The 12520-nt window shown below is 64.6% G+C and overlaps 7 protein-coding genes across 7 annotated transcripts; 1 reads left to right on the forward strand and 6 right to left on the reverse strand.

Moving 5' to 3' along the window:
• Nucleotides 1-436: 436 nt before the first annotated feature.
• LOC62_05G007589 (uncharacterized protein) lies at nucleotides 437-1207 on the forward strand (the record flags this gene model as incomplete). Its single annotated transcript, XM_062774108.1, has 1 exon — nucleotides 437-1207. One exon carries the CDS (start codon nucleotides 437-439, stop codon nucleotides 1205-1207), a length of 771 nt encoding a protein of 256 aa, XP_062630092.1.
• A 4-nt stretch (nucleotides 1208-1211) lies between these two features.
• Nucleotides 1212-2082, reverse strand: LOC62_05G007590 (uncharacterized protein; the record flags this gene model as incomplete). The annotated part of the gene is made up of 4 exons (XM_062774109.1): nucleotides 1212-1634; nucleotides 1692-1788; nucleotides 1823-1899; nucleotides 1966-2082. 4 exons carry the CDS (start codon nucleotides 2080-2082, stop codon nucleotides 1230-1232), a joined length of 696 nt encoding a protein of 231 aa, XP_062630093.1. The 3' UTR covers nucleotides 1212-1229.
• A 281-nt stretch (nucleotides 2083-2363) lies between these two features.
• On the reverse strand, nucleotides 2364-3026 carry LOC62_05G007591 (uncharacterized protein; the record flags this gene model as incomplete). The annotated part of the gene is made up of 1 exon (XM_062774110.1): nucleotides 2364-3026. The coding sequence occupies one exon, from the start codon at nucleotides 3024-3026 to the stop codon at nucleotides 2364-2366; it is 663 nt and encodes a 220-aa protein (XP_062630094.1).
• A 215-nt stretch (nucleotides 3027-3241) lies between these two features.
• On the reverse strand, nucleotides 3242-6290 carry ABCF3 (ABC transporter F family member 3). The gene is made up of 2 exons (XM_062774111.1): nucleotides 5563-6290; nucleotides 3242-5524 (listed from the first exon to the last, which is right to left on the reverse strand). Exons 1-2 carry the CDS (start codon nucleotides 6090-6092, stop codon nucleotides 3754-3756), a joined length of 2301 nt encoding a protein of 766 aa, XP_062630095.1. The 5' UTR covers nucleotides 6093-6290; the 3' UTR covers nucleotides 3242-3753.
• Nucleotides 6291-6607: 317 nt separating this feature from the next.
• On the reverse strand, nucleotides 6608-7892 carry LOC62_05G007593 (uncharacterized protein; the record flags this gene model as incomplete). The annotated part of the gene is made up of 3 exons (XM_062774112.1): nucleotides 6608-7453; nucleotides 7540-7688; nucleotides 7727-7892. The coding sequence occupies 3 exons, from the start codon at nucleotides 7890-7892 to the stop codon at nucleotides 6608-6610; spliced, it is 1161 nt and encodes a 386-aa protein (XP_062630096.1).
• A 771-nt stretch (nucleotides 7893-8663) lies between these two features.
• On the reverse strand, nucleotides 8664-10140 carry LOC62_05G007594 (uncharacterized protein; the record flags this gene model as incomplete). Its single annotated transcript, XM_062774113.1, has 4 exons — nucleotides 8664-9306; nucleotides 9356-9509; nucleotides 9558-9910; nucleotides 9998-10140. The coding sequence occupies 4 exons, from the start codon at nucleotides 10138-10140 to the stop codon at nucleotides 8664-8666; spliced, it is 1293 nt and encodes a 430-aa protein (XP_062630097.1).
• A 989-nt stretch (nucleotides 10141-11129) lies between these two features.
• Nucleotides 11130-12435, reverse strand: LOC62_05G007595 (uncharacterized protein; the record flags this gene model as incomplete). Its single annotated transcript, XM_062774114.1, has 3 exons — nucleotides 11130-11829; nucleotides 11973-12123; nucleotides 12156-12435. The coding sequence occupies 3 exons, from the start codon at nucleotides 12433-12435 to the stop codon at nucleotides 11130-11132; spliced, it is 1131 nt and encodes a 376-aa protein (XP_062630098.1).
• Between the last annotated feature and the right edge of the window lie 85 nt (nucleotides 12436-12520).

The following is a 12520-nucleotide window of genomic DNA, read 5'->3' on the forward strand; positions in this document are numbered from 1 at the left end:
GACGGCAGCCCCCGCCACGCGTGGTGCGCGCGCTGTGAAGCGAGTCGAGTTGGCGTCGACGGAGCTCGGCCCGCATGCATGCCGATGCGATGCGATGCGGCTCGGCTTGCCGTGCTTGTCTTCGTCCTGATGCATGGCGCGCTGCACGCCAGCCACAAGCAAGGACATGAGCAGCCACTTGGCACGGCACCGCCGACCCAGAGGCACTGCCAAGGCACTCGCTGCGCCATAAATATCCTCTCCGCGCGGGGATGTTCGTGAGGCCGCTGTCACCTGATGCCGGAGGAGGAGGCGATACGCGGGCATGATGAGACGGGGAGGAGAAGGTCGTGACGTCGTGATCGTGATCCTCTGGGGCAGGCATGCAGACTATAACATGCAGCAGTCAGAGTTAGCAGGGATGCACTGACACGCCCCCCCCCCCCCTTCCCCGACCATGGCGAACCGGCCCTTCGTCTTCCCCTTCCTGCGCGGGCTGTACGCCGCGTCCGAGCTCGAGGTCGACATCCTTAATGAGCGGCTGAACGAGTACCTTGGCTGCAGTTTCGACGACTTGCGCGAGACGCGCACCAACTCGACCACGATGGAGCAGGTGCTCGTGAAGCCCGACGGCACCGAGGAGCGCGTGCCGTACCACTACGTCGCGAGCATTGGGCCGGGCCCGCGCTCCATCCTGTGGGGGTGGCAGCTCGCGCTCGACGCAGGCAGGCGCGACCCCGTGGCTGACGAGATCCGCGAGTACGGCCGCTACAACGGGATCGACGGGCTGTGTACCCCCGAAGTCGAGTTCCCGCCCGGCTTTGACCACGTCGACGACGACAGCGAGCGGCAGTACCTCGCGCACGAGCTCGGCGTGGCCACGACCGCCATCCTCCACCAGCCCTACTTCACCTTTGCCGCCGGGCGGGGCTCGTTCAAGGTCGTCGTGCTCGACCTGCCCCTGCGGCCCATCACGTTCGCCGACCTCGGCTCCGTACCGAGATATCTCGAGGAGAACCCCAACATGATGAACGAGCAAGCCGCCGTGCGTGGCTTCGCGGAGTCCCAGGGCTGGACGGTCAAGGAGCCCGTGCCGCCGCGCCTCGTCATCTCCGAGTCGGAGCCTGCGACCGACGACAACAGCTACACGATCGACTTTACGCTCTCTGGACGCCTGTTTAGTTTCACGAAAGACCTGCCTACGAGGCCGTGCGCCGCCACAATGTAGCGGCGTGCATGCAGCTAGCTACCTACACCGCGTCGACCTTGATAGCAGGCGGTGGGACGTCGACGCCGAGCTCGCCAAGCCGCGCCTCGGCAGCGCGCCGCGCCCCCTCCTCCGCCTCGAGGCGGCGCTGCAGCTCGCGGATTGTGGCGTTGACGTCGAGCGGCACGAGCACCTCGGCGGGGGTATATGCCGGCGGGCGGGGCTGGAGGAGGCCGCCGAGGCCTGCGCCGGCGCCGGGCCCGTTGGACGCGAACACGTCCTCGTGCTCGTGGTGCAGGGAGGTTGTTGACGGCACACGGCTGCGCGTCCGCGGCGTGCGCGAGAACCACGAGAGCGGGGAGTGCGCGCGCGACGACTCGGTGTGTGGAGCCAGGGGGAGGTCGTACGCCGCGCGCACTGCCTCGAACGTGTCGGCGTACTCTGGGAACTGGGCGGGTGAGGGAGCGCTTCAGCGCAAGCCAGGCCGAGTACACGCCACACCCACCTCGTGCTCCAGCTTGCGCATCTTTGGCCCGAGGTCCTCGCGCGCATGGTGCGTGAGCTTGAAGTCGAGGTAGTTGCGGATCAGCGTGAAGCGGTACCTGGGTTGAGTACGTCGTCACCCGCGGCGCTCACTCCGAGTCGAGGAGCGCGCGGTCGGTCGCGAGCGCGCGCACGACGTCGCGCGCCTTGTGCAGGTGGGTAGAGTTGCGCTGGACGAGTCAGCTGGCACCCCGCCCGTACCACTCCGCGCGCACCCTCGGCCGGCTGCTGCCCACGTCCGGGGCCATCACGTCTGGCGGCGGGCGGTCCGCGTCAGGGATCATGCCCGCATGCTGGTGGTGGTGGTGGTGCTTGTGCCGGCGGGGGCGGTCGTTGTCTGGTATGAGCGGCATGGTGTGGTGGGCGGTTGGCGCTGTCTGGTCGTGCTCGCTCTCTCAAGAGCTCGCCTCTTGGCGTCGTCCCTCCCTCGGCTCGCTGGCTCTCGATCCCTCGCCACCGCTGCACTGACGCTCTGGGGCCTCGGAGTCTGTGCTGCGGCCGGTGCGTAATGAGTCTGTCCGGCCGACGGAACGAGGCGGCTGTGGTCGCTGGCTAGAATACAGTGGCATAATGTATCAACATGAATGAATGGGTGGTGGGTCTGTACAGGCTCTAGGCTCCTCTCCGTCCTCCCCTAGGCCGTCGCGACGGCCGCGAGGCGCTGCTCGGCGGCGCACCGGGCCGCGCGCTCGACCTCGACCATGCGCTGCAGCTGGCCGATGATATCGTCGTGGCGCAGTGGTTCTGCTTCAGAGTACGGGGGCGGGGTGTCGCAGGCTGGGCTGCGGGGGGACTTGGGCCGAGGGGACGACGGGGCGGGGTGGGCGAACAGGGACGCCGCGGAGCTCATCAGGCTCTCGAGGCGCGCAGGCTCCTCGCTGTCGAACGACGGCGGGGGCAGGCGGTAGAATGCGCGCGCGGCGACAAACGTGCCGCGGTACTGGGGGAACGCGCGCTCCAGCGGGCGGAGCTTGCGGCGGAGGCCGGCGTGGGCATGGTACGTGAGCTTGAAGTCGATGTAGCTCTTGAGCAGGGCGAGGCGGTACTCCTCGTCTGCGAGCGCGCGCTCGCTCTCCAGTGCGCGGGCGACGTCGCGCGCGCGCCGGAGCGACAGCTTGGGCGGGGCCGGGAGGCCGTCGGCGTCGGGCGGGGGAGCGTCGGGGAGGAAAGGCAGTGTCTGGCGCGCGTCGGGGATGGCGCTGCTGCTCGTGCCGTGTGACGAGTCGTGGTCGGGGATGAGGGCCATGGTGCTGTTTGGTGTGGTTGCCGCTGCCGTGAGGTAGAAGATGAAGGACATGAGTTGGGGGAACAGCAGGCAAGGCGTCAAGTCGCCGCGCGCGCTTTATGCTCTCTGTGACCCGGGTCAACGGGGCAGGGTTTGCCCGTAAGCGCGCGGCACGCAGGCTGCAGTCAGTCTCGTATTTTTGCTCGTCGGCCACAAGTGGAGAGATAAGACCTTGGCCTGCCCTTGGAGCCTTAACGCCACTTCTCGGCCGCACGACGCCGGGCAGTCTCAAGTCTCCCTCGCCGCCCGCCCGTCTTCTCGCCACCGCTACACCCCCCTTGCTCGCTGCTTGCATCCTCTTGCTCGCCATTGCAGCGGCCGCCTCCCGATGCTGGCTCAGCCCGACAGACCTGTGTCAGCATGGCTCCGACGCGTGCACACGCGGTACGACACGACGTCGTAATCAGCCCAGGCCCGCCAAGACCTCTGTCGCTATCGCGGAGTCTAGCGCGGGGAGCTCGTTAGTGCATTTTGTTGATCCCCACGAATCAGCAGCACCCAGTCGCTCGCCATGCACCCACCTGCCTGTGCTGGTGTGGATGCACTCGATGCTCGACGCACTCGCGGCCGTATGGCGAGCACGACCGGATTGTCGACGAACACAACAACAGCGACGTAATAAATTGACCGACGTCCGGTCGGAGTGTCTTGCGGTGAGAAACTCCTACAACCACACTCGGCCGCGGTGCCGTCGAGCAGATGGCCAGTGCATAATCTACAACATCCCCGATCCACGTTCCTACTCAAACTGCGCGACGTACTCGTCCACGCCGCCCTCGAGATGCGTCAGACGCCCCCCGTCGAGGACGTACACGTCGTCCGCGACCTCGCGCACAAAGTGCCGGTCGTGCGTGACCAGCACCACTGTCCCCTCGTACTCTGTGAGCGCAGTCACCAGCCCTTGAACAGTGTACATGTCGAGATGGTTGGTGATCTCGTCAAGCAGCAGCATGTGCGGCTGGTCGTACAGCATGAGCGCCATGGCGAGGCGCGCACGTTGCCCACCGCTGAGCGTGTGGACCGGCCGCGTCGCCAGGTCGCCCGAGACCTGGAAGCTGCCGAGCCAGCGGCGCAGGTCGCCCTCCTTTGGCGGGTCGAGGCCAAACTCGGCGTGGAACGCCACGGCGCGGGTCATGAGCAGCGCGAGTGCTGGCTCGGCTACGCCGCTCAGCTCGTCGACAAAGTGCTGCGTGTAGTGCCCGATCCTTAGGCGCGGCTGCCGCTCGACAGTCCCGTGCGTCGGTGTCAGACCCCCCTCAAGGATCTGTACCAGCGTCGACTTGCCGCATCCATTCAGGCCGAGCAGCGCAATGTGGTCGCTGGGCATGATGGACAAGCTGATGTTCTTGAGCACGCGCCGCTTCTTGCCAGGGTACGAGAAGGACACGCCCGCGAGGTTGATGAGCGGGCCTGACGCCCGCAGAGGCTCGGGGTTGGGGATCTTGAAATCAACCTCCTTCTCAACCTGCAGCAGCTCGATCTCGGGCCGCAGCGTGCTGTGGAAACCAGCCCAGTACGACACCTTGAACCGCTTGCCGTCTTCCGTCTTGTCGATGCCCGCCATGCGCTCGAGCTTCTTGTTTCGCGACGCGACCTGGCTGAGCACCTTCGAGTCCTGTGTCCGCTGCGCATGCTTGACGAACCCCTCGATCGACTTCTTGACGTGCTCCTTGCGCCGCTCGAGTGCCTCGTGCTGCCGCTCGCGCTTCTTGCGCAGCTCGTCCTCGGTCTGCTCGTACTCGTCATAGTTGCCGGGGTGGTATGTGAGCTTGCGTTCCTTGAGCCGGATGATCTCCTCCGAGATGGCGTTCAAGAAGTCGCGGTCGTGCGACACGCACACAATGGTGATGTCGTCCAGGCTCTTGAGGTACTCCTGCAGCCAGGCAATCGCCGCCAGGTCGAGGTGGTTCGTGCACTCGTCGAGCAGCAACACGTCAGGCTGCACAAACATGGCCTTGGCGATGGCCACGCGCATGCGCCAACCGCCCGACAGCGCGCTTACCGGCCCGTCCTGCATCGCCTCGGTGACGTCGAGCCCGCCGAGGATGGCGCGGGCGCGTGCCTCGGCCGAGTGTGCGTCTGTCGCGTCGAGCTCAGCATACAGCTTCTCGAGCACCTTGGCGGCCACCTCGGCGTCGGGGGCGGCGTCGCCAGCGCCGTAGAGCTCGTCCCGCACCTCCTTGACCATACTCTGCTCGGCCTTGAGCGCGACTCCGCGCGCCTTCTTCCCACGCGTGCCGGAGCGCAGCGTCGCCGTCTTCTGCGCCAGGAAGATGTTCTCGTGCGCTATTCTGGTGATATAGCCCTCGATAGCTGCGTGCAGTGCGGTGGCATCGCCCGACGCCGTCGCCTCTTCGATCGCCCCGACGTCGTGCAGCCGCTTCAGCCGGTCGCCATCCGCCGCGAGGACCGCGTCGAGTACCGATTGCGCCGTGTCGAGCACGTCCAGTTGCTGGACGTAGAGCGTGCGGATGTTCTCCGGGAACCCGACGAGGGACTTGTCGCCGATCCTGAGGGTCAACAAGTGCAATCTACACGGGTTGCTCACACATTGAGCAAGGTCGACTTGCCGGCGCCGTTACGCCCCACGAGGCCGTAGTGCGTCCCTGCCTTGAACCACAGGCGCGAGTCTTCGAGGAGCTCGCGGTCACCAATGGACACATTGACGCCTTTGAGGTCGACGTCCTTGCTGAGCGTTGAGAGGGTCTCGTTGTGGAACCGCGACTGCTGGGAGTAGGCCTGGATCACTGGACCCGCGGGGACAGTCTTGGCCTCTTTCACCTTGCGCCCCTTCTTGGTGGGCGAGGTGCCTCGCTTCGGCGTATCGGCCGGTGTGTCGGCAGGCGTGGTGGCAGCCGAGGCCGAGTCGCCCACTGTCAGCCTGGCGAACAGCGCGTCGAGCTCCCTCGCGCCCAGCCCGAGAAACGGCGCGACGGCGCGCTTGGCATCGTCTCCCGTCTTGCCCTGCAGCGCGGTGGAGAGGTATGCACGCGTGTCCTCGTCCTCTTCTAGGATCTCACGGACTTCAGCCGGGGCTGCGGCGACGATCGCGTCGAGGGTGATGGCGGTGGTGGTCATGGGGGAGCGGCGGTGGGGCTTGAGCTGTGGAGTCTTGGCGTGATGGTGTCGTCGGCTGTCGTGTTCGTGTCGTTACTGCCAAGGCTTGCAGTGTCTAATCTGAGTGTCGTGATACACGTTCCTGTTACTCGTCGCTCTGTCTCCTTAAGGCCTTCTCATCGCTCTCGAGCTCTCGTTGTGCCGGTTCCGTCGTCGATGTCGATGCAGAAAGAGACTCGACAAAGTCAACACGCGCCTCGCTCCGCATGTCGTCATGCGATCCGCGCGACTCGGCCACATCCGCTCGGATCCGAAGTCGGACGCGTGGCATTCACGAGGAACACGCGTGGCACACCTGAGGCGTATTTAGGCGGATATAGGGTACAGGGTGCTAGGGTGTAGGGCGAGGGACACGGGGACATGTTCATCGAGGCATCTTCGTGCTGGACAGCTTGGGCAACTCTTATGCATAGGACTTTTCACTTCTGTTATTTTAATGATACGAGATGGCTCAGAGTTCACATAGCAGTCGCTTCTCAGTGCTTCGGAAGAAAAGAAGCAATCATGTTACCATTAAAATGAGCGGCGGTGGCAGCCGCATCGTCAACCGCGTCGACCGTCTGGTCGCTCTTGCGGTGCAGCACGGCCTTGAGGCCGAAGCGCTTACGGACGTGGATGTAGTCGTCCGCAGGGGCCGAGGGGGCCGAGGACTCCGAGTCGTCGGCCGTCACCTCGTGCCCACGCTCAGCCTTGATCTCGTCATGGAGCTCAACGGCGCGCTTCTCCGCGCTGCGCTCAGCCTCGCCCTTGTCGTCGTCCGCGCTCGCGTGGTGCGTAGGCTCCCCACCAGTCTCGGTGTCACGGCGCACGCCGAACACGGACGTGATATGCAGGAACTCGTCCACGCGCCACAGGAACGCGCCGAACAGCACGGCTAGGTCGGGGAGGATGATGAATACGCCAGTACCTGCCGACGTGTTGGCCCACACCTTGGCCCCAATGGGCGCCCACACGGCGCCGACGGCGGCGAGGATCGTGAGGGCCGAGAAGAGGCTCAGGATGGCAGCTGGGCCAGCCTTGCTCGGCGCGTGCTCTTCGGCGGGCAGGGCAGCGATGGCGATCGCGCCGACGAGCGTGAGCACCGCCACGCCGAGCCAGATGCCGCCGGCGGCGAGGAGGAGCGCCTTGCCCTGCTGCCAGTCGTCCGCGTTCCCGGTGAAGATTGCGTCGTTGCGCTGCACGGCGCCGGCGACGCCGATGCCGAGCGTTCCGGCAAGGATGAAGTGGCGAAGGTGGTACACTACGAAGCGGGTCTGCGAGAGGCCCGTGACGCTGTACGAGCGCAGCACAGCGAACCTGGAAGGGGCGGGTGTGAGTAATGGCTGTGTGGGAGGAGGCCCAGGCGGCGGCGCTTTTCCTGGCACATTTGTTTACACCTTTGCGCCAGCCGACTGACTCACCACCGCACCACGAGCTCGGTGACCCCTTCAACGAGGAAGAAGGTGCCGAAGGCCTTGAGGACGTCGCGGGCCGTCGAGGCGGCGCGGACTGCGTGGGGCCCGTCGTCGGACCAGTGGTTGGCCAGCTCGTACTGGGCCACAAAGGCGCCGACGCGAACTGGGCGTAAGTAAGCTGGGGAGCACGCCGCCACTCACTCAGCGCCAGCAACATAAAGGCATGGTATGCGACAAGGGTGTGCACCTTGTCCCTGATGACACGGTACGCAACCAGGAGAAAGAGGATGCCATAGATGGTGGCGTACGCGATCGAGTCGCGCTTGATGTCGTCGAGCGTGTCTGTCGAGTCAGACGTGACGGGCATGGTATGGTGTAAGTGGTGCGAGGGGTACGATGGCGAACAACCCCCGACGTGCACGCTTTATAGTGCGAGCAGCAAAGGAATGCACGCACGCACAATATGCTTCTTTCTTCTCTCCTCTCCGGCCGAGGAGGAGGACAAGGACATCTTTGTTGTGCGAGTGAGTGGAGGAGGTGGCACGGGCCGGTGGCGCAGGCATGAAGGCAGGGGGGCTGTCAGCAGCGACACCGGGTAGTCCTCGTACATGTCGTCAACGGTCAGTGCGCGTGTGGGTGGGTGCAAGGAGGCGAGGGGAGTGCAAGCCCCTCGGCAGGCAGGGAAGGGTACATGAGCGTGAGTGTCAGTGTGTTCGCCCCGACGAGATGGCAGGATGAGGGGTGGCTCGCGCTCGTGTGTGTAAGAATATCCCTCATCCTCATGAACGGCTCGTTCTTGTGCCATGCCAAGGAGTCAAAGGCCCCGAGGCCGTCCTCGAGGCCGTTACCTCGTCCAAACCTAAAGGATGCCCAAGCTGGGGTCAGCTGTCTGTTGTTCGCTCCCCATTGCTATTGTCTCCCGGAATGTCATCGACGTTGACGAGGCCCGTGGCGTCGTGGGGATCGTGGAATTGGATCAGGAGGACTCGTCGTCCTCGTCGACGACGACTTGTCAGTCTCTGCGCCCGCTGCACGCACCGCATAAGGAAACAATCCATCATCTCATACTCTACAGTGTGGGGAGCAAGGGGGCCAGAGTCTAGAGTCCATCCGCGGCGACCTCTACGCCGGTCGGCCGTCACAACTTCTCGCCCGACTCCACGGCGGCGAGGTACCTGTTAATCTCGAGCTGGCTCGAGCTGGCCTCGTAGCCCGCGAAGCTTGAGGCAGCAGTCTTGCGGTAGTGGAGGTTACGGAAGCTCTCGCTGTCGTCAAAGTCGCCTTCCGACTTGTCGAAGATGTGGGTAATGTTGCCGAGGTCGTCGAGGCGCAGGAAGATGCACGCGAGCAGGATGAACCACTCGGGCATGACGATGAGCACGTCGACCGCGGCCTGCTTGTTGACCCAGCCGTGGTCGTCGGATGCCGCCCAGACGCGGTAGATGGCCTCGAGGATGAGCAGGCCGGAGAACGCGGCGAGCAGCAGGCCCGTCGGCGTCTTCTTGATGCGCCGGTCGTGCGGGCGCTGTGCCCACACCACAAAGACAAGCACGAACATGGTGACCAGCAGGATGAGGAACAGCGCGCCGCTCGCCTGCCGGCACGCCTTGGCCTTGTCGTACAGCGAAAAGTCGTTATGCAGTACCTTGTCAATCGACGCAATCTGCATGATGACGCCCGCGATGCCAATCAGGCTGAACGCGACGAGGATCCAGTGCCGCGACTGGTTGATGATGGTCTGCGTGCGGCCCGGGAGCTCGACGTCGCGGATGACGCAGTACCTGGAGCGTTAGCGAGAGTCTTGAGGCAGGCGACGCGACGGCCACTTACCAGTCCCAGATGAGCTGCATCACCGCCTCGACGATGAACAGGAAGCCCATGACGATCAGCACGCCTGAGCCGATGAGCAGCGCCTTGAAGTAGGTGCTGAGCGAGATGGGCGTGATGGCGACGTGGTGGCGGACGGCAAACGTCGCGACGCGCACTGCGGGGTGTGTCAACAACATTCTCCCGGCTTCACGCCTCGACTCACTCGCAGCAAGGATAACCAGGAGGATATACGTCCCCTTGTTCGGGAGCACGCCGCGCCAGATACGCGCGAGCAGGCCGCAGAGCATGAGCGCGTAGATGACCGCGTACACTGCGTTCTCGGGCTTCTTGAAGCCCACCGCCTGCGCGAGGAACGGGTTGGCGCGGTACACCTGCGGGGTGTGCGTCGGCGTCGCGTGCGGCGCCGTGGCCGTCGTGAGCGTGCTCGAGGGGAGGATGAGGCTCTCGGTGCTCGGCAGCGGGAGGGTCGTGCTGACCACCAGCGGGACGGTCGAGTTGGCGACCGCGGACGAGGTCGCGTTCGCGATGGCCGTCGACGACGCGGACCACGCGCTGCTGGTCGTTGTTGTCGTGCTGCTGTGCCGGCTCGTCGTCGTGCTGCTCTTTTTCCGCGTCGTCGTCGTGCTGCTGCTCTCGTCCCACGTGCTGCTGCTGCTCGTGAAGGACGCGAGCGAGTCGGTCACGCTGTCGGTGATGCTCTCGGCCAGGTCGGACGCCGACGTCGTCTCCGTCGCCATGCCGGTCGCTGTTGTCGTCGTTCGTGTACGGGTGCTCGAGCTGGACATGGCTGCTGATGGGTAGAGAGTGGGAGTTACGACGAGGGCCTTTCTCTCATGTCGTGTCGTCCTTCATGAGGACAGCTCATGAGGGCGCCCTGCCTGCCTGCCAGCCCGCCTGCTCATGAGACTGCTGCCTGCTCCTCTCGTCAGTCGACGTCCCTCGCTCGCTCCCTCGTCCCTCACCACCAGACCAGGAATCAACAGGAATCATGCTGCCAACAGCAACAGCAAGAGGTCACCGCCCGCCCCATGCCGTCATCAGCCCGCTGGAGCGCGCCTGAAACGGGTCGATGGGATGTCACCACCTCGCATGTTTACTGCGTTTAGTCGGTGCCAAGGGATGAGTTGCGTGTCTGTGAGTAGAGTGTCCAGCCACTCGAGGCGAAAAGGCACGGCGCAGGTGTCGCACCGAAGTCGCGCTGGTTCATTACAGCTGATGCCCAAGCATGCAGCATTGCCCAGGGCATTCGGGCCTTCTGGGTTAGACTCACATGCCGCTATCGACCTTCTCACGGCGCTGCCTGCCCCGCCTCCCGCCTGCCGAAACGTCCCGCTCGGCCCTATGGTATGGGTTGATCACTTGTGGCAAGTGCGCGCCTGGTGCTATATTCATCCGGGAGCTTGTTTGCTACGGTATACGGGTTGGAATGAAGACCCCATCTTATCTAATACAACCTTGCTTCTGCATAGGGAGGTAGGCAGTGCAGAGCCGAGGCGCCAGAGTAAGACAGCCACTGGCGCGAGCGTGAGGCTGCACAAGGGTTATCCCGCGTTTCGACACTTGTTCGGGTCCACTCGTCGTCACCAGCCGCACCCCAGAACGGACATGGCGGGTCATATCGTTGATGCTGCTGGGTTACATGACGAACAACACGGCCCAAGCCAGCCCTTGGGATAGCCACCCGCAGCCATAACGATCGTATACATGGCCCAGTCGAGCAAGGCAAGTTCTATTCTGAATCAATCCGGATGGATACAAGCGCCGGGCGGGGAATCTAGTGCGAAGGCTCGCGCGACGCATCCGTGACGTCGACACTGCTAAAGTCGTCGTGCTTACTGCCAACCTTGTGCAGGCTGATCTCCTCAAACTCGTCCCGCGAGGCAGAGACAGTGAGCCCGCGCTTACGCGTGGTGGCGGGCTGGGCGAGCGTCGAGTCCGAGACGGCGGGCTCTTCCTGCTGCTCGACTGGCTGCGTGGCTGGCTTGCGGGGCGAGCACACGAATGCGACCTGCCCGAGGTCGTCAAGGCCCAGGAAGATGGCAAACAGCATGATCAGGCCTTCGGGGAGTACGATCATGACGTCGACTGCGTTCTGCGTCGTCGCCCAGCCTGTTGGCGCGGCGGCCGCCCACACGCGGTACACGCTCTCGAGCATCAGCCCCGCAGTGGAGATGACGAGCACTGCGATCATGGGCCACTTCGTCACCGGCTCTGGGCGGAGAACGGGAAGCAAGGCAACGACGATAGTCAGCGCAATGAGCGCAAAGCACAGCGCGATGAAGAGAGCGCCCGAGGCCAGACGCAAGTGCTTGGCGGTGTTGAACGTCGCCTTGTCCCCCTTGGAGATGGACGTGATCTGCAGCACGGCGCCGACGATGCCGAGCGTCGAGATGACGACCAGCAGCCAGTGCCGCGAGCGGTTCATGTTCTTTGTCGTCCGGCCTGGGATGGACAGGTTGCGCACCGTGCAGAACCTGGAGTCGGGTTAGCGGGCGGACATCGGACCGGGATATCATTCGGCACACCGCAAGCACGGGGACCAAGCGTCGCCAACGTGCGCGTCCGCAGCCAGCCGACACGCTGATGTTTGCCCGCGCCCGCACAATGCCGCACTCACCAGTCCCACAGCAGCTGCATGATCGCCTCGACGATGAACAGGAATCCAGCGACGAGGAGCACACCCGAGGCGATGAGGATCGCCTGGAAGCTCGACGCGGTCGGCTTGGTAGTAGCCACGAAGTAGCGGAAGACGAATGTGGCGACGCGCACTGCCGTCAGCGTGGTCGACAGTCGTACTCACTCGCGCCGATGATGATGAGGAAGGCGTAGACCATGCGGTGCTTACCGACGCCGCGGGCGAAGCGGACCGCGAGGAGCAGGGTGAGCACGCCAAATACGGCGGCGAACGCGATGCTCTGCGTCTTGTTGACGCCCATCGCGATCGCCACGAACGGGTTGATCATCGTCGCCGGCGGCGGGCTGGCGACGTAGACCGGCGGAGGGGCGGTATACGTCGGGCCGCCCGGCGGGGGGGGCGGGGGCGGGAGGACGCCGATATCGCGTAGCGAGAGGGCGGGCATTGAATGATGAAGGAGGGTAGGTGGGGTAGTGAGCGTGTGTGAGTGGTTTCTGGTGTCAGTTATGAGCCCGACGACGACGGTGATG

This window comes from Vanrija pseudolonga, chromosome 5 (genome assembly GCF_020906515.1).
Source record: "Vanrija pseudolonga chromosome 5, complete sequence".
Lineage (NCBI taxonomy): Eukaryota > Fungi > Basidiomycota > Tremellomycetes > Trichosporonales > Trichosporonaceae > Vanrija > Vanrija pseudolonga.

Excerpts from the sequence above, each read along its gene's own strand:
- ABCF3 (XM_062774111.1), bottom strand. The coding sequence starts at position 6,092 with ATGACCACCACCGCCATCACCCTCGACGCGATCGTCGCCGCAGCCCCG. Across the intron at positions 5,525-5,562 it reads AAGTCGACCTTGCTCAATGT|GATCGGCGACAAGTCCCTCG; the intron begins GTGAGCAACCCG and ends GTTGACCCTCAG.